The 19,579-nt window shown below is 44.0% G+C and overlaps 1 protein-coding gene and 1 long non-coding RNA gene across 7 annotated transcripts; both read right to left on the minus strand.

Annotated features, from left to right (window-relative positions):
- Positions 1-80: 80 nt before the first annotated feature.
- Positions 81-2,788, minus strand: LOC139911029 (uncharacterized). The gene is made up of 3 exons (XR_011784590.1): positions 2,649-2,788; positions 1,040-1,116; positions 81-336 (listed from the first exon to the last, which is right to left on the minus strand). It is a non-coding gene; the product is annotated as an uncharacterized LOC139911029 (long non-coding RNA).
- An 835-nt stretch (positions 2,789-3,623) lies between these two features.
- On the minus strand, positions 3,624-19,194 carry fbrs (fibrosin). 6 transcript variants are annotated; one of them, XM_071898528.2, is made up of 18 exons: positions 17,370-19,194; positions 14,985-15,167; positions 14,555-14,581; positions 14,320-14,349; positions 13,893-13,941; positions 12,918-13,290; positions 12,502-12,737; positions 11,288-11,583; positions 11,118-11,162; positions 10,735-10,833; positions 10,361-10,429; positions 10,085-10,123; positions 9,559-9,630; positions 8,611-8,764; positions 8,098-8,178; positions 7,550-7,633; positions 7,157-7,379; positions 3,624-6,739 (listed from the first exon to the last, which is right to left on the minus strand). In XM_071898528.2, exons 1-18 carry the CDS (start codon positions 17,670-17,672, stop codon positions 5,080-5,082), a joined length of 4,023 nt encoding a protein of 1,340 aa, XP_071754629.2. In that variant the 5' UTR covers positions 17,673-19,194; the 3' UTR covers positions 3,624-5,079. The 6 variants fall into 6 exon arrangements, with proteins under 6 accessions (XP_071754629.2, XP_071754628.2, XP_071754627.2 ...); XM_071898527.2 differs by having other exon boundaries at positions 7,157-7,376; positions 10,361-10,444; XM_071898526.2 differs by having other exon boundaries at positions 10,361-10,444.
- Between the last annotated feature and the right edge of the window lie 385 nt (positions 19,195-19,579).

Here is a 19,579-nt window from a genome sequence, read left to right on the forward strand (position 1 = left end):
CACTCTCCACCGTGGGTCCTTCTTCCAGGAGGCCGTCCTTAGCGTTGCCGCTGATCGGGAGAATCTCAGGCGAGGTGGTCGGAGGGGCCTTCTCCATGCCGGGGAATGCTGAGTCGTGGCTCTCCGGCGATGGCACCTTGGACGGGTTGGTGAGCGGTGGGACTGGGCGGGGGGCAGCTGCGACCGGCTGCGGGGCATGCTGAGGTGACAACCCAGCCACATTCTGTGCAGCCTGGGGGTCGTCGCCCAGCACATCCACAGCCGGAGGGGCGCACTGCTGCACCGCCTCCTCCCCAGAGCTTCCTCCCTCTGTGCTGCCCCGGCTACACACTGCACCTGGGGGATGATACAGGATGTTACTTAAGTGTGTGGATGAAGTGGGTAATTTATTAAAATTTTTAAAAAAAGGACAGGTGGAAGAAAAAAAACTCAGCACATAAATCTCTTTGAGCAGGGGTTCACAGTAGCGATATTGAGTTTTCATGATTTTAGTGAATATAGGACACGGTAGCCTTCTCACCGCCCACCAGCCATCCGACTCACTAGATAAAAAAAAAGGCTTAAAAATGGCATGGCACCCACATCTACTTGTAGGTCAAAAACTTTACTCATAAAAACGAAGCAAAATGATCTATGTAGGAAATAAACAACAACAACAAAGGAGATAGTAAAGCCTTATGTCAGATAGCCTTATGTATTTGGGTCAAATATACATATGGTAATTACAAGAGATTCTAAAGTTTTCATATTAAACAATACAGGGTATATCCTACATTTCCTTGATTTCATTTCCAATAGTGAAATGATAAAAAAAATTCTCTGCCCCCTCTTCTTATCAACAACTTGTCATGGAAAGGTCATGTTTGGATGAAACATCACAAGAAATACACCACAAGGAAGCATTTAACAAATGTACTGGTATATATTTTCTTTTTCTTTCACTGTTCAGCATTCTCTGTGTCAGGCACCTCACCATGACTGCTGGATATGCATACATACTGGATTAGCCTAATATCTGTGCTGAGCAACAACTTCTCACCTGTCTGTGGTGTGAGACACAGATCTTCCGTACTTTCTACTTCCAGGATGCTGAGATTAGGGTCCCCTCCACATATTCTGAGGAAGCGAAAATAGGAACGGTTGGTAACACGATTCATGAAAACAAATGAGCTACTACTACATATCTCTCCACTTTACCATCAGTTAATTGCTCTAAATTAGCAAGCTATCAGGCTAGCCACACTGGCTGTATCAGGTTATGGGGATTATTTGTCATGTTACATCTGGTTTTCGGAATGAACGTGATAAAAGCGAGACAAGTTACAATATGTCTCTAATTAGTAAACAAAAATATTACTGTGTGGGACGGTAAGTACCATGTCACGTCACGAGAATGGCAATAGCACCAAGATGGCTAGGTTAGCTAACTAGTGCTAGCATGAAGGCTATTTATTTGGTTGTGTTAGAGTAGGTATCTTGCAGCAGTAATTAAAACACTCCGTAAGGGAGCACCAAACCAGCATCTCGGTAGCTATAAGTTGCATTTGCTGCAGTCGCCACTCGAAGACTTTAGAATTCTGCAGCACGCGCTTCCAAGCTAAAAGCCGGCGACCAAGCGCGCGGGCCTCCAGTCATTCATTTCATACTCTCGTAAATGCAAATGTTATTCATTGTGGCTAGTGGTACTCGCATGAACTTATACATAACATAGACTAACGTTAGCTCAATAAAGGAATTTCATATTAATTCAGTAGCAGTGCATTGGCTGCGTAAAATTAAACAATTGTCGCCTTTCTATTCTTGTCTCAGGGTGCCAATGACACCACAAGCTGGGAATCGTGTTCTTGATGAAAGGTAGATAACTAAGGTAGCCAACGCGAACGTTTAACGTTACTGATTTGGCTAGTTAAGTTGGCTAGCTAGCTTGTACAATAGTATACACTGCTTGGCTGGCACTACTGGAAAGATTGCTAACTAGCAAGCTAGAAGAGTTGGTAGGTGCATTCATTGGATGCGCAGGCGCCCCATCCCACCCGCAGTTATGTAATGCTCCTGCTTGAAAGAAGCCAGTTTAGGCCAACATATTTGATAAGTTACTTTACAATGAGACAAAACATGCGAAAAAGTCGCATTAAAACCCGCTTCTCCATGCACTACTGAGGAGGACAATCACTCGTGACGTCATTGCGCGGGGTCAAATCTCTAACTACGAAAAAAATCTATTAAAATTATTCAATGTCAACGACTAACAATTATTGCTTCCTAACTGAAAATATGAAAGGACAAAAACCAATGTTACAAAGTTCCATATAAATTTTGCAATGATTATAAGGGGGACTTAGGGGGGCCCAAGGCACCCCACAGCTGTCTCTTCAGCAGCGACGGAAAGGGAAACGGTGGTTCAGTGGTCTTTTTAGTACGTTAACTACCATTTAAAACAGAATTTGTTCAATGTCGTGTCCTTGTTATTTGGCGATCTGCAGTGCTACACTGTGATGGCAAAAGCTTTGTACGTAGTCTGTTGAAATACACAACCAAGACAAATGCAATATGATTGTGTCCCTCTTCAGTTTTAGCCCCCCTAGTGTCCCCCTAATACTTCCTCCATGCCCCCCCTCTCAAGGCCGCCATCTTAAGTTCCCACCTACCTGAAATTTCCGACCAATTTTCTTTTACTAAATTCTCGTTGAAGGAGTCGTCATCCGCATAAAATCGCACTCAATCCGTGATGCTAGTAATCCAAACTGTCTCCCGGTACCCAACGAGGTACAAGTAGGTCTGTGGGAAGAAGTTAAAATACGGACCGGGAGAGAGTGGGTTTCGGCGCAGAATGTAGCGGTTGCGGGGAGGAGACTTTACGCAGCGAAATGGTGGAGGACCGCTGCTGCTGACAAAGTGCAGAACACAGTGAAATCTCGCGAGAAATCGTCCAGCGCGCCACTTGAAATTTTTATATTTTTCACATATATGCACGTTCTCTTACCAATTTAGGTAAGCGTCTAATTGTCAGTGGGGAATATTTTATCCTCGTTTCATTCGCAGAAACCCCACTGCCTTAAATATTGACATATAATTGGTTTATTCTTACCGTACCCGTTCCCGCTGTTAGGACCGAAATCACTGGGAGGATGAGAGTGACTTTGCTCACATTTCGTCGTGTCAGTCTTATGTCCCAGTGGAAGCAAATAAGTGCATCCTAATGTTGCAGGATGAATAGGCATCCTTGCATCACAAGTGGACACATTCTGGGAAAGACGATACTTCACCACTTTTATGAACAAATGATGATCAGAGGACCAGGACACTTAGTCGGTCCAGTTCTCAGGGTCTATAGAGGTTTTAGGGGACATTGGTAAACGAGTCCTCCTTATAATCAATAAACTCAAGGTGAAATGTCTTTACTGCCCACCATCCCCCTTGTTAAATATGAACTGACTAAAAAAAATTGAGCTTGTAATGTGACAGTTGGTTCCCGTTTTTGCCTTTTGGTCTCAATCTGGATTACCTGATATAATCAGTGCATGAATTAATTCAGCTGAGATAGTAAATACAAGTGTCACATTCCCTTGCTGCACGGAATAAATGTCATTTAGAAATTCCAACAAAAGACCCACACAACTGAGTAAACAACAATTCATTTAATAATTAATCTTTGTGGTCTCTAGGGGAGGGGGTTTGAAAGGTATAAAATGGTCATATTAAAATAATCGACCCAATGTCTTTTCCTCCTCTCAGTATACCCACTGTCTAGTTGTCTTTTGACACAAGTCCTTTTATTTTTCAGTTCTTCAGCAGATGTCCCACTTGTCCATGTATATAACTTATTTTTGTCGATGAAACATCTCGGCAGTTCAACATACAAGGCTCCCATAGTCCCAAATGTGATATAACACACAACCAACAACGACACACACGCAAACCTCCCTCTCAGCATATTAACAAAGTCATAGATCAGATCCTTGAAGAGGCCAGAGGTTGCAATGGTTACGGCATAATGTTCACAAGCATTTAAAAGTTTTCTGTGAAGCAAGCCTTTTGCTTTGTCTTTTGCATGATTTGAAACAACTTATTACTACCTGGGGAGAGAGTACTGGTTGATACCTGAAACAATGACAAATAACATAACAGTGAATATATTTATTATTATAGAAGATAATTAATGTTAAGAATAATAATTACAAAGGCAATTTCACTATACTACTATAATCTGGTCCTGCTCATATACTGAGTCAGAGGAGAATGGGAAACAGTTACAGGAAGTTCTAAAATATTGTCTCCACCCACAGCGTAGCGCAGTCCGTATCGCCATTCATCCTTTGAAAAAAAATAATAATTAACAAAGACGGTGGAGAATCTCATCACAGAAGTGGTGAAGTTGAGGGTTTGGGGTTGGTTTTTTGGGTGAAGCAGAGAACTGAGGTACAGATGCTCACTGATCTTCATTAGTTCATACGTTTCATCAGTAATCTGTCTTTTCACAATGACAAAAAGACGCAAAAACAGAACAGAAAACACCCCTTTACCAATGTATTTCTTAAGCCCTCATCCACAATACAGAATCAGGTTTGATTTATGCAGAGGAGGGCTTTATAATATCCCATGAGTTTAAACGAAGCAAAGGATGAACTCTTAATGTGTTCTGAAAGTGCACATCCCTCTGGAAGTCATTTCCAATCCACCCGGAAAAGGCTTGCTTAAAAGCATGGATCATAATTCACCTGCCGAAAAAAAAAAGCTGTCCTCTGCCTCTTCATACAGCTTTCGCAATCGAGTACTGTAATAACCAACAGCCAATATAAAATAAAAATACACAAGGATGCACAGAAACCATGTACCTTTAAATTGCACTGATAGAACCATTGGGGATATTCCGAGTCACACTGATAAGTCTTGCATTTCCCTCCCTACTGTCATCTCCCAGCCAATCATGGTTACCCTTTTTTGGGGCGGCTGGAACCGTGTTTGGTTGTGTGACTGGGTGGGCTGGGTTTAGTAGTTTGTGAGGGGGGAAGGGGGCAGGTTGAGAGCAGCACAGTGATCCTGACATTTCCCTTGATCTCCTCCAGTGTTGTCCCTGTACTATCTGGACTCTCCGTCTTTGTGGGCGCTGTACAGTGCCAGCTCACCTGGCCCTCCGAGTCTGGAGCTGCGGGGAGGGGTGGACGACCGGCTGGTCACGGACGGAATGAGGGGAGGCGGCGCCCCCACTGACAGAGCTCCCACCAAGCCGGCAGGAGTCTTTGCCAGGATGCCGTTGGGCACATGGTGTGGGTGTAGCGGTCCCAGACGGGAGTAAAGGCCCGCGTGGTGCTGGGAAGCGGCAGCGGCTCCTGGAGGGAGCGAGTGGGAAAGAAGGCCAGGGTGAAGCTGCTCCAGGTGGGCGGCAGTAGCAGCGTGAGAGGGGCTTGGGAGGTGGGAGCCGGTGGAGAGGTGCGGGTGTGGGTGTGGGTGTGGGTGTTGGTGCATCCCAAAGTAGCGAGCCCGCTCAAAGTCTTCCCTCAGGATCTGGGCACGCTGCTCCTCATCCATCAGCCCACCTCCCGGGGGTCCGAGCTGAGGAGGGCGGTCAAAGTGATGGGCCATCAGGCCGAACTCCTGGCGGACAGCAGAGTTGGAGGCAGAAGAGGTAGACGTCTGAGGGTGGTGAGGGGTGGCTGCTGCCGCCGCCGCCGCTACAGCCGCGGCCCTCTCAGCCTCCAGGAAGCGCTGGGCATGTTGGTGCTGGGCATGTTGGTGCTGGAGCAGCCGGGCCAGATGGGGTTCGGAGCGCAGCGCCAGGTGATGTTCTGACCGCAGTGCCATAGCCTCCCTACGCTGCTGCTGCTGTTGCTGGTGGGCTGCCAGCTCCCTCCAGGGGTCCCAGGTGAAGCTGTGTGGAGCCTGGGAGTGTCCCTGGTGTGGACCGTGGGTGAACCGTTCTCCTCCTGGACCCACAACCAGCCCTCCAGCCCCTGCCGAGCCCAGATACGCCTCAATGGCCCTAGAGCGCTCCAGCATGGAAAGGTGATGGTGGGAAGGAGGGTGTGGAGTGGGTGGGGGGATGGGAACACCGGGAGTGGGAGTCAGTGACAGAGAAGAGGAAGGGGTACCAGAGCTATGGTGGTGGGGATGGCTGTTGGGGCGGTCAAAGCTATGGCTGGGTGCTGGGTGAGGCTGCAGGGTGACGGGGATGTGCTCCGGCTCCTCTTTCCGCTCCTCTTTGACTTTAACTGGAGGGAGGAGCAGGGGAGGTTTGGGAACTGGGGTTGTGGTCCGGTCAGACTTCTTGCCCTGAGACAGAGAAGTGACAGTGGCAGAAGCTGAGGAGGAAGCTGGGAGGCTGTTGTCTCTTTGGGAGGAGGAGTGTGAGGGTTCACTGTGGAGGCTGTGTGCTGTAGGGGCCTGTGGGCGGGGGTACAGGTCCAAGGGAGATGGGGCTGAGGGGTTGGAGGGCGGGGGAGTGGTGAGCACAGAAGATGAGGAAGACCGGGGTCTGTCCCTATCTGCTACTAAAGATGAAGGGCCAAGTGGAGGCCCCCTTGAAGACATTGTTGGCAGCGGCCTCTTGTCCCCATCTCTGTCTCGCTCACGGTCTCTGTCCCTGCTTAAGCTGCGTGTCAGGTCCTCAATAGTCCCACTGCTCCCTCCCAGGGTGCTGCTGTGGCCATTAATGTGGGAGACTGGGGTGCTACTGCGGGGCTTGAAGGCAGGCGCAACCGGAGACATTCTCACAGGTTGCCGGCCATACAGCATATTGTCTCTGCAAAACAAAGTAATATGTATATATATATGACATAGTCATATCATGGAAGTCACATATCATGTTACGTAAAACAAATTGTTCCAGTCCTCAGTTTTCATTGTCTAAGACACGTTGAAAGTTGTTGTTAAATACCTGATAAATGCACACCTACTTATACCAGTTATACCAGTACTTATGTGTCACTTAGCAACCATGTACTTTTGCTACTGTTCAAGAACTAAGTTGCATGGTAATAAATATATAATAAATACAATAAATACATAAGATTTATTGAACATTTACATTGTTTCAACTGCCATTTTATAGAAGCATTATGCCACTCGACACGGTGCTTTACAGTGACTTCAGAACTTTAATTTAAAGCCAATATTAAAATACTGCACTTCAAAGGAGTGAAGCAGTTGAATGTCGTACCTGTCCTTTTCATCCTTGATGTGAGGGATGTCTCTCCTCTCTGCTTCCTTCCCTCGATCCCTCTCGTCCCTCTTGTCTGCCCCTTTAGCCCAGCTGGGGCCAGCAGGGAACCCAGACGGGCCACCATGCAGGTGGCGGTTCCATGGGTCATGATGGTTGGGGGTAGGTAAGCCCCCGACCACACTGGCTGGAGAGTCCTTATGGCCGAACACAGAGCCACCTGCTGACAACAAAAAACCAATTGTGTTTACATGTAAAATGTCTGAACAAGTACTTTTGCATTGTAGTTCCAGAATTTTCAAAACTACTCTAAGGATTCAACTGTTAAAAACAAAAACACAATGGGACTGAAGCCAAACTCTTGTGTTTCAAGAGAGGTAGTGTGAGACTGACCCAGTGTTGGGCTGCCAAGTCCTCCGAAGGCACCAGAACCCAGGGCTCCCAGCGGGGTAAAGGGTGGCGAGCGGCCATACGGATCTAAAACATACACACACAAATAAACATCAGAAATACTGTGTGGACACAAACTTCACAGCATCACAATCCTACACAGGTATGGTCTGCTGAAGCTTCTGCATGACTTCAATATGATGTAAGCACATGGACATAAACATCAGAAATACTGCATGATGAAAGCTGCACTTCACCTCAATTCTAGCTACATACGGTTATATTCTATGTTAATGCTTATGGAAGACCTTCCCTCCCCAAATAACAGATATACAGTTTTTTTCCAGCTAAAGTCAAAGCATGTTGTATGAGTGACCATTACAGCAAATTAATGGCTGAAGTTATAAATGAGCCAAGTTATCAATCTGGCTTTGCGTGGCCTTCAGCAAATACTGAGTTCAAAGTAAAATCCTGAGTGAGTGAATCAAAGTGACAGATATTGGTTGGAGGTGCAAGTGGCATACAGATGTGCCTTTTGAAGCCACTCTTACCCAAGTGTGCCGTTGGTGCGAGGAAAGAGGAGTGGGGCGTTGATGGAGGGATGAAAGGAGTTGAGGACGGATTGACTCCACCTGAGGGGAAGAAGAAGGAAAAAAAAACAACATGACAAATCAAATCAACAGCATCGAGCTACTGCGCACTTCATGCTGTGACTCGGGATAGCAATGCTACAGCATCTGTCAAACCTCGGGGATGTGAGGACAGGACAAATCAAAAAGTAGGTAATGACGGAAGGTAAAGGAAGGAATTAATAAGCTCTCTTCAAAGTTCATCAGAATCATACGTGAAGAAATAAAACCCTGAAAAAAGTACAACTAAATCAAAGAAAAAAATCAAGTAGGCTAGAATGTTAGAAAGGTAGAATACCATCCATTTTGTCATCCAACACATGCATATTCATTATACAATAACTCTCTGAGGTTGTGTCTAAATCACCACTAAATTAACATTTCCGTTCATTTACTGTTATTTAGATGCAAAAATGGTGATGTTTAAGGACGCACCTGTGGCTGAGAACAGACTGGCAGGTCTGGTCAGGTCATGTGTCGGAGGCATGGCTCCTCCGAGGGGCCCCAGAGGGCCGAGGCCCCCAGCACCAGGAAGACGAGCCAGCAGCTCACTACGGAAGTCTAGCTTGTGAGGATCAGCCTGCATCATCTGAGAGAGATGGAGAGTTAATTGACAGATGATGGGTAGAGCTATTAAACTGGCATATCATTCAAGGGTCATGAAACTCTCAGTTTGAGCCATTCTCTGCCAACTGTGCGATTTTTAAAAATGCAAGCTGCATGAGGATTGGTGTTGAAAGGGGAAGGGTGGGTGAGTGGGAAAGATTGTATTATGTATGATGACATGCAAAATTATGTAAACCACTAAAACAACACTACAATCAAAGGTTTTTCAGCCGCTAGTTGGCAACAGTAAGCCAGAATTTGCACAGAAAATCCAGGAAAAAAGCATCATGTGATGTGTTGTCAAGATTATGACCAGGATGGATGTGTTTCATCACAAAGTTGCCATGAAAATTGATTAACAGTTGAAAACTGTGAATTTATGGTTTCACACCCCTTTAATGAAAAAATGAAACCTACACTCTTCCTGCTTGCTTTGATATTTATTGATCATTGTGCTGCTGTTGGTTGAGAAACTTGCATCTCATAAAGGCCAGTTTTTCCAGAATATACAGCATAAAATCATTAGCATTTTGACAGTGTAACTGTTTTTTTCTTTTAAATTATATAATTTATCATGAGTGGGTTCTCTGAGCTTTAGGGCCAAATTGTCAAGAGAAATGTGAGCAACAACTTTTCAGTTTTATTCATTGATACAAAACAATATCTCACTGGGAGAGATCTATTTTCTGATTATATTCTCCTAATATGACCACTGAAATCTACATTTTGTGAAACAACAACAATGGTATATCACTAAAAAAAAAAAGTAAAACTTACCTTTACTTTTTTCTGATGGCTTAGAATCATCCAGGCCACATTTACATGCATAGCACACCATTTTCCTGGTTTCTGTACAAGACAAAAATCACCGGATTTACTATGCTATACCATGGATTTTGCATTTTAAGACTTTAAAGCCTTTGCACACAGAGTCAGATGTGCTTCCTGTTGCACAGAAATATCTTGTTTAGCCTCTCCACAAGGTTGGGGTTTTCCAGCTGGAGATAAGGTTACTTACTGGTGCTCAGTATATGTTCAGGGATATAAAGAAGGACGTCAGCAAAAAGTGCACAAGTAGGAATACAAGAAAACCATTGGGGAGAGAACAAGCACATACAATATACACTTGGGTAAATTATGGTTCTGAAATATCTAACTTGGTGTGCAAGGGCATTGATTGGACCAGTAGCAGTCAAGATTAGGAGTGAGATTAGTGCAAAGAGTGAGTGAAGCAGTGAGAAAAGTATCACAGGCTGAAAGTTTTAAGGAGCCAAGGGATTCAAAAACATCTGTTTTTGCTTACATTACTGATTTTCAACGATGTCCCAAATGGATCAGTTAGCTACGAGAGAACAGAATTGTAAAACCACTTTTAATCAACATGTTTCACTCTTTATCAGGAATAGTTTTGCACTCTTTACTGCTCTGACTATTGACTATGGCCCATTTTTCAGCACATCATGGCCTAAACTGGCATGTGCACATCAGTACATCCCTACGCAAAACAAGGACACATCTAGAGTTCTGATCCTAACTGTCTGAAAATACCACAGGTTCTAAGTAAGCATGCCGTCCTTACCCTGGGGTCTTTGGGCTGCAGGTGGTGAGGCACAACCCCAAGACGTGCGGTCATCTCAGGACCCGTTCCCTGAGGGACAAGAGGCTGTCAAACACAGCACACCACATCAGCCACAACCCACCAACCTACACGCCTACAGCAGATTAACATCTCACATTCAATGTCACTTGCTTTTACAAGTAACTGACCTCAGTGGCAAATGAGGCCTAATGGGATGAAAACATAAAAACAGGCACCCTCTGCTTGTTTTCATTACAGTTATGCCTCATATGTTGGCAGCGTCATTTTCACCGATAGAGTGCACCAATCACCTGTCTTTTCTCTCTGGTTACTGATGCTGGTAACTGATATGGAGGCGTGAGAGTTGTTCTCACCTTTGGCTGAAAGGCTCCTTGCAAGGAGCTGAAAGGCCCATTGGGAGGAATCACAGGCTGGATACCCGGCACGGAGGGTGGGGGGTACTGTGGGAAGAACTACCATGTCACACGCACACACACACACACACAAAGATAGAGAGAGAGAGAGAGAGCGAGAGAGAATGCTTAGTGACCGCTGATGTACTGCTTATATACAGCTCCTTCCTATCCTATTTAATTAAATCATTGCTGTTTGCAAGTTTGGTATTTGATCAGTTAAAGAAATTAGTGTCTGTCCTTAATGGAGAGCTTTCTCTGTCTTCTTCTTGTATCCTTTAACCTGGTAATCTGTACATTATCACCACCTATATACTCAGAACAAGATTAGACAAAGTACTCACAGAGTGTCGGTACAGCCCGTCCATTTTGCCCGCATACTTATCAAACTAAAAGACAAAAGGAGTGTGTGGATTAAAACATTTCTAAACTGAATGCAATCTAGATTCCAGCCACACTGGAATTTCAAGTACTACACATCAGATTTTCAGCATAATAGCAAAGAGCATCTTACCAGAGGTGGCGCGGTAGCTGTCGGGTGCAGGAAGGGCGTGAAGTGTTGGTGCGTGTGTGTGTGTTGGTGCTGGTGGTTGTGCTGATGGAACTGGAAGGCCAGGGGCTGGATGCTCGGCTGGTTCTGCGACGTCCTGCCTGAAGAGCCTGGCGTGGAACTTGATGCTGACGGACCGCCAGGAGTGGAGCGGCCCGCACCGGCTGCATTGTTTTCAGCCCCAGGGACGCTGCGCCTGCCTTCGCGCTCTTGTGAGGCCAAGAAGTGGGAGTTTAAATTTTGACGCAGCAAATCCTGGTCTGTAGTCGAGGGTTACGGTATCAGGAGAAAGGAGAGGGATTTTTAGTTAAAAAAAATAACAATAACAATGCTAAGATAAGTTTAGTGGCATTTAACTTAGAGAAGCATATGACGAAGAAATAAAAGGGATTTTAACAGTGAGAATAAGGCCCATCAGATTAAGACATCCTACTATAATGGCCTATATTCAGCTTCCTTCTTAAGATTGTTTCAAGATATTGCCTCTTTAAATAAGCCAAACTTTAAGTTGATCAGGAAGAGGACTGAGAGAGAATGAATTCAGTTCCTTTCCGTTTCAAGAGGATATTGTTCTGGTTCACTTCAGCGGTAGTAAGTTCCTAAACCACATTCCACTCACACTTTCATTTTGCTTCAGTGAAACATTACTTACATTAAAATAATATCACAGATCGGCTCTTTACTGAATTTATTATACAATAGTCTGAAAGTTATTTGGTTATGGTCCGTTTTAAACACTAGCTTATGAGCTAATTTGGCAAACAATGGAGCCCTCCAACATAATGACATTTGGAAATTACAAGGGGCCTTTTAACCAATCTTCAAATATGATACTGATGAGCATGCAGCATGTATTTTATGCAATGAATGCAACACATTTAGTGCATATGTCAGCTGACTTGCAGTGATATTTCATCACTAAACTTCCTCAAACGCACCTGACAAACCCACCGTTAGCGTGTGATGCTCACAATGTGCAAATGAAGCAAAGCACCTAGCGTATCTGAAGCAAAACGTACTCAGGGAACCTCCAGAGGAAGTCTGGGTTTGGTTTATTGTTTGTGTTTACAGAGAGTGAAAAAAGGCTAACAAATCATTGTGTTCACTTGAACAGCTGAAACAGACCAACTCCTGTATTGGTGAATAGCAGAGAGAAGTAGCATTGCTGTTGACTGTACCTGCTGCTGTTGAGTGGGTAGAGACTTGTAGCAGAGGTGGAGGGGGAGGCAGGCCAGGGGAGGAGGTGAACAGGGCCCCGGAGCCGGCTCGAGACGGGGGTCGGAGGGGCCCTGAGGATCCTGAGCCTCTCATGAGGGACAGCGACATACTGGTGGAGGGAGTGGGGGGACGCATGGAGGATGAGGAAGAAGCAGCAGATGAAGCAGATGATGGAGGTTTGACTGAGGTGCTGTTCCTAAAAAGAAAGAAAGTATGAACAATGAATTTCCATTGCCCTTGATCAATTAAGTGCAATCCAATTCTATCCAATCCAAAAAAATTTTGGTTAACTGGAATTTGCAATGTACAAAAACAAGATGTGCAGATGAATTCTCCTGGAAATGGTCCAGTATAGATGCACTCTTCAGGGACAGACCTGTTGCTGATGCCCATGCTGTAGATGGAGTGAGGTCGTCCAGGGAAAGTGAGGAAGGGCTTGTGTTTGGAGAGCGGGGGGCTAGGGTTGTGGCGGCTGTGAAGGCTGCTGCTACCGTTGAGTTGGTTGGCCCGGGTGACCGTGGCTGAGGCCGTGACCGTGGAGTGGGAAGGCAGGCAAGAGAAGGAGGCAGAAGAGGTAGAAGAAGAAACAGGCTCTGGGTAAGGCGGCTCCAGGCTTCTCTCCTGACTGCGCTCCAGGCCAGATACTCTCGGGGTCACCATCAGCCGGGAGACGCCGCCGCAACGGGCCGGTAGAGGAGGGCAGCTCTTGCCCATGGAGGCGGCCATGCTCACAGGGGTAGGCTCCACTACTAAAGAAGGGAACAGGACTTTAATTCATTTATATGGGCATTTCTCCTTTTCCTACACATTACACAGAGGAGAGAGAGAAAGGCATGCAACATATGCCGTACTTGGTATAGCCCTTAGGGTCCCAAATCTTTTGTGTCACGATGTAAAAAAGAACATGATTTGTTGTTTTGACATTTGAGTAAATGTATTCTTCTGGATGTACAGCGAGGCACAGAGACCCGCAGGAAAAGCACAGAAGACTAACTAACCCCATGCCATGGAATACCAAACAATTGACCTTTCATGGTGTATTGTGTCAATATACATGAACATGCATGCCAACTGGCTCTGTATTTCCTGATAATTTTAATATTTGCAGCTGATCTACTATGGACAGTGTGAGAGTGCCTATGTGAATCAAAATGTAATGATACAGGAGAGGAAAGGACAGAATCCCAGCTCCCTTATTAATTTCCCCTTAAGATGTCAAGAAAACAGATCTAAATATAGCCTGATGAAGGTCCATTGACTGACACATCAGTCCATCGTTGCATGAATATGAAACAGCAGAAAAACACAGTGAGCTGGAGTCTTTCCTTGTGGAGTGCAGAATTTCTCTTACCTTTCCTGGTGCTGACTGTGAACACTGGATCCATGTCATTGTCAGAGGCCTGGAGGGGGATTCAAAACAAAGATAACATAAGAATTATGCTCTACATAATATGCAATAAAAGACAATATGTCAGGTGCCTATTTCTTATACCCTATGGTTACAGGAAACATGTGACATTCTATATTCTACATATATTGTCATTTTCCAGATTTCAGAGAGAGAAATCAGTTTCAAGAATGCTAACATTTGTTTTCTCAGCAAGTGATGGTTACAAAGTTGCTTACAGAAAGCAGACAATGTCTCTAGCAAACACAATTGTCTATTTTTTATTTACATTGCGCAGTGGCACAAACACTTTTATTATGTAATAAGAAAACTGAACTTGAGTAGCCAAACCAGCATGAATATTTTGAGATTACAAGCAAGCAGTACACACCTTGTCTCCTGAATCACTCTCAGTGTCACACTGCAAAAAGACAGAAAAACATTCAGATTTGGTCCCACTGGAATATTTCCAGTAACATACAGAGTTCAGAGCAGTTTGTAGAGATGCTGTACAATGCTGGGCTGGATACTGATACATCACAGCATATCATGTTCACTATAGTTTGTAAAAGTGTAGCACAGTGCTGGGACGGATGCTATTAAATTATATTAGAAAAGCAACTTACAATGTAGCCAGTCTCCAAAGGGAGTCCCTAGAAGAATAGTAACACATAATATTAGGTCTAATTGTATTCAATGAGGTCTTAAATAAGACTGTAAAAGTAAATGGAAAAATTGACATCATTTACGGTGATTAAACTTAAGGTGAAAGAAAATTACATGGATGTCAAGTTATCTTGCCTGGCTGTAAAGCAATCACCATGCACTGCTTCATTCAAAGAAGCAACATCCTCTGTATATAATGATATGTGCTATTACCACTTGTGTAATAACTAGTGTGTGTTTGTGTAAGCCAATCTCACTAGGTCATTTGCAAATACTATTCCAATAGCATGATACTCAGGTCAGCGGCATCTCAGACGTGCAAGATGAAGAGCACAGCAAACCAAAACATTAAAGCCCATGCCAGGCCTGAGCAATGTCCCATTGCTTCACCTTTTCATCTATCTTTCTTCTCTTGTTTCTACTCTTGTTCCAACAGCTGCTGGAGTAGCTGGGTGGGGCCCCTTCCTCGGGCTCTGACAGCGGCCCTCCGCCGTTCTCCTCTGGCCCTCTCTTCCCCTTGTTCCTCCTTCCCAGCATATCGGTGCGCTGATTTGGCTTCAGAGAGCAGTCCATCTGATAAGAGGAAAAAAATTTAAAAAATATGACAATCTATGTTTACCTATCTATCAATATGCATGAACATGTATATCAGCGGCCAATGGCCAAAGGCTAAATGTAGATTAACTTCCTGATGGACCCGATTCCTGTACAGTTTCCTTGTGCCTAGACAGACCGTTTGTGAACCAAGCAGTTCTTCAATCCTCCAGAGAGTTTTGGAGAAAAAGAATTGAGTTCAGGTAACCCACTGGGGAAAGGGGGTTGTTTCTGTCTAGTAAATGTATATTTTACTGAAATGCAAATGCAAACACTTTCAAGCCATGAAACAAGCATGCACACATATTCCAAAATTGCCTGAACAGTCTTAATTGCAGTTGTTAGTTGAGTGCATCAACAAAGAAATTTCAATGACTGTGTAAACTTGACAGAATGGATTTTTGCATTGCCACATCATTCATTATTCCTGTTTGGTAGACTGGTTGGATTGGATGATTGGATGTCTCATAGTCAGATAAAATAAAGGCAGTGTTTCCTCTGTATTCATTCGCAGTGGTGCGCCTACACAGCAAGGAAATTACCACCACTGCTAGAGAAAATGTGAAATTTAGCATCGTAATTTAGTAGTACTATCAACTAAAACTAAAATGTGTACTCCAAATGCGTTAGAGGTAATGATTTTTTTATGATTAAAAAGTGCTACAGCTGCATAAAATAACAGAGGAAACACTGAAAGGTTTACTGTGATGACAGTTTGTGTTCGCTACTGTAGAAGAAATACATTGATACTTGCAAGTAGAAAATAAACAAAGTTTTGAAGTGATGCCCCGACAAACACAGCTAGTCTGTAAAACTGATGTAGCCTAACTTATCAAAATTTTTCAATAAAAGACATTTTACATCAGAACTACAGGCATGTGGCCACCTTTCTGATTTTTTGTTTGTTTTTGCTTTTGTCTTTCACACTTAATTCAGAATGGGAACTTGCCACAATGTATCAGCAAAATCTTGGTAAATTTTTGCTATTAAATGTATTTATTTTATCAGCCACTTTGGATGGTAACCAACCATCAATCATGGGTTATTTTGTACTCTTAAAAGTCTGGGTTTTACAATGTGACCTGTAGACAAATATTTTTTTGTTTTTTTTGGTGTGTTGCTCGGGTCAAAGGGAGATGCCATAAAATATGCGGTATGTAAGCCTAACCCATACCTGAAGGTAGATTAAGTATGATTACAGGTGACGTTCTCTTCATCAGATGCCAATTATGTCTTATTTGACATTTGTCAGGTTTTGATATTGGTATGCTGTTCAGCAAGCTCCTGTTTTGATATACTGTATACTGCTTTCACATGCCTACATGTTTACCTGATGAAATTACATTAAAGCTGTGCTCTGGATGCATGGTGAAAAATTAACACCAGCCAAATGCTGGCAAATTCGACAAGCATTATTCAACAAATCAATTGGCTGGTAAATTTGTAAAGGTGGCAGGTGATTTTTTGAATCCACAAGCCACTTACGTTTCTTGCCCTGTCTTGATGGATGGTCTCAATAATATTCCATCCACGTGAGATAGTTTGGTATCAAAAGCATATCAAGTCAAATTAGGTGAAGAGCCCTGAGAAGCACAACGACCCATCACAAACAGTTTAACAATAGCGCACCAATGCACTATGTTGTGCTGTAGAATCATCTACACTTAAGCTCATTCACTTTTTCTAATAGGTTTGTTGTTTTGTTTCCCTTGAAAAGCCAATTGGCAGCTCATCTACACCTCATAGTATTTGAACATGAATAATTAAGGTATTTCAAAAGGCCATCAGAAGGATGTTTCAGGGTGTGTGGCTGGCTGAGCTGAGTGGACTGCCTGCTCCAAACACGTAATGGTGTCAGAGTTGAATGGAGTTTAATCTACAGCCTTTTCACACCTTTGACGTGAGGGAAGAGGGCACGATCTGATGTGATGTAAAAGTCTTGGAGAAGAAAATTAATTAAAAAAAAATAGGCTATTTAGCTGAGTTATAATCTGCCAATCATACCTTTAAATTGCATAGACAATAGGATTGTGATAATTATCGCTGCCTGTCACTCTACATTAAAGACCCATCATTCTGTTTCCACTGTGGTGGATATTTAAACGCTGTCCACTGCCCTGTATGAAGAATGACAAGTGATGATTGGATGTAAAAATGCAAAAACCAGAGGACAACGTTTACCTCCAAGGCCTCCAAGCTGATGAAGCTGGCAATTGCGAAACCATCGATGATGTCTTCCTCGCATGACACCGATTCTCTCTTCCTCCGGCGGGGAGGCCTGTGTCTCCCGAACCCGGGCCGGCACTCTCTTCCACCGGGACCCAGTACAGAATTTGTCCCACAAGCCTCGCGCTCAGAGCCCGAGGACAGGGATGTGGCCCGCTGCTCGGCAAGGTCCACTCTCCTCCGCCGCCGCTCCCTGTCACGCTGGGAACGGGACCGTCGGCTCTGCCTGAATCCACTGCTTCGGCTCGGACCCTCCATGTTGAAACGGCACCCCCTTCAATAACTCCAGTCAGACCAAAGGCACTTTATTCAAGTCCCGGTCCGGTCGAAGGCACCAAACCGCAAATGAACCACCACCACACAGGCCCTCGCAGGAGCCCCTGTTTAAAATGGCGTTAATAGTACCAGTGTCTATTATTTAGCGTCCTTTGAGAACAGTATCTTGGCATCAGTGCCTTTCTTTCGGCGAAATTTTAGTGTCATTTCAATGCATCTGAACGCAAACTTAGATCCACAGAAGAATTTATAACGTATTCACGACATGTCCAAATGTCAGGACATGGCTGATTGTGTCTCGTAGAAGGCTAACGTTAGCTAGCTAGCAAGAAATTCAGCCGACAACCAAATATACGTATGTAAACAAAAAAGACACGTCTGTGTTGCTGACAAAGCAGGCCAAATTACCAATACATTGATTTCAAAACGAAAATTATATCAGCCTTGGCGTTGCCCAACACAACCCTTATGTCTAGAATTTCTAGGGTTTCTGCACACGCTGACAAATTAATTTGCCTGTTAGCAAAATGATAACGCTAGCCAGTTAGCAAGGCCAATAACTCAGATATCCAGCATTAAAACTCGAGTGGCCATGACATGATTTCGTGTTAATGTGGAAATATGAAGAGTTATTGAGGCAAACTGCCTCTAATGATTCCAAATCTAAGAATTAAAATTCTCAGCAGCCAAAATTAGATATCCTGTTGAGTTAGCGTAGTTTATGCTACTACTAGCTAGCTCAGGGTTGATTCCTCCGTGTCCTGCCAATGTTAGCCAATTAGCTTTAGCTCATTTGGATAGCCGATTAGCATGTATATAGCTAACTCAATACATCACAATATATTCAGTCAGCTATCCAAGAATAAACCTATATTCTTCAAACATGTCTGAAAAATGCTGACAAGCCGAAAAGTAAATTATCTAACCGATGTTCTGCAGCTAAGTGGACAACATTTTTTCTCCTGCCAAATGTTGATGGGCCGATACGAATGGTTGAAATCGCATCACATCAAAAGAAAGACGTAATGTTAGCACTGTGGCTAGCTAGCCGATCTAGCTGTTAGCTAGCTAAACCACAAACAAGAAACTATCAATTTTTTTGAAAGGAAGCAGTGAAAATACAGTAACTGTTTTGCAACCAGTCATCCGTACAATATCGATATGTCGCTTCTTCACGCACAAATTTCCTTTCGTTCCGCCTCCATTATAAAGAAAAGATTCAAGGCCCGCATATCAAAGCCTCGGTGTCGATTTCCATTGACGAGGGTGTCGGCCGAGCCCCCGTTGGGCTGGGCAACTCCTTCATGCAGCCTTGACTGTGTAATCCAATGTTTAGGAGAAGTTGGAAGCACTCGCCGACGTTTCCGGTCAACGATTTTTCTCTAAATCCAGAGTGCAAATATACACGGAGGAAAATAGCACGGCTCCGCTGCTGCCTCTTCACAAGTTTCCTATGAATTGGAAATTTATCGTGGAAATTTGGGAGACACAACCCTTGTCAGCCGTGCAGTGCATTGTGTGCGCTACTCTTCTTCCTCACTCATGATAGTTGCTTCTAGGTGGCACTGCTGGTGCATACTGCCACCAAGTGGAAACAGTCTTTTTAAACTCACACCACTTAAAATGAATTATTCTTCAGTGCTTGGAACAGATTTGTGTCAGTTTTTAATCATGTATAACATAAGATCAGGGTGACAAATTGACAAAAGCCACAAGCAAATGCTGGTTAATTTGTGTCTTGTTAAGTAATTCTACTCGACCAGCCACTTTGTCAGCTATCCAGTCATCATCAGAGGGTTCTCTTATATCATCAAAATCATATTTTCACTGATAAAAAAAAATAGTGAAGACGGCTGGTAATATTTGAAATCCATCTGCCACTGTGGCCA

The sequence above is a fragment of the Centroberyx gerrardi genome, chromosome 20, assembly GCF_048128805.1.
Source record: "Centroberyx gerrardi isolate f3 chromosome 20, fCenGer3.hap1.cur.20231027, whole genome shotgun sequence".
NCBI lineage: Eukaryota > Metazoa > Chordata > Actinopteri > Beryciformes > Berycidae > Centroberyx > Centroberyx gerrardi.

Bases quoted from the DNA above. Each gene is read 5' to 3' on its own strand.
- fbrs (XM_071898526.2), bottom strand. From the start codon at position 17,672: ATGGAGGGTCCGAGCCGAAGCAGTGGATTCAGGCAGAGCCGACGGTCC. The intron at 14,350-14,554 runs GTAAGTTGCTTT...GTCTTTTTGCAG, and splicing joins CTTTGGAGACTGGCTACATT to TGTGACACTGAGAGTGATTC. The intron at 8,179-8,610 runs GTGCGTCCTTAA...TCTTCCCCTCAG, and splicing joins CAGTCTGTTCTCAGCCACAG to GTGGAGTCAATCCGTCCTCA.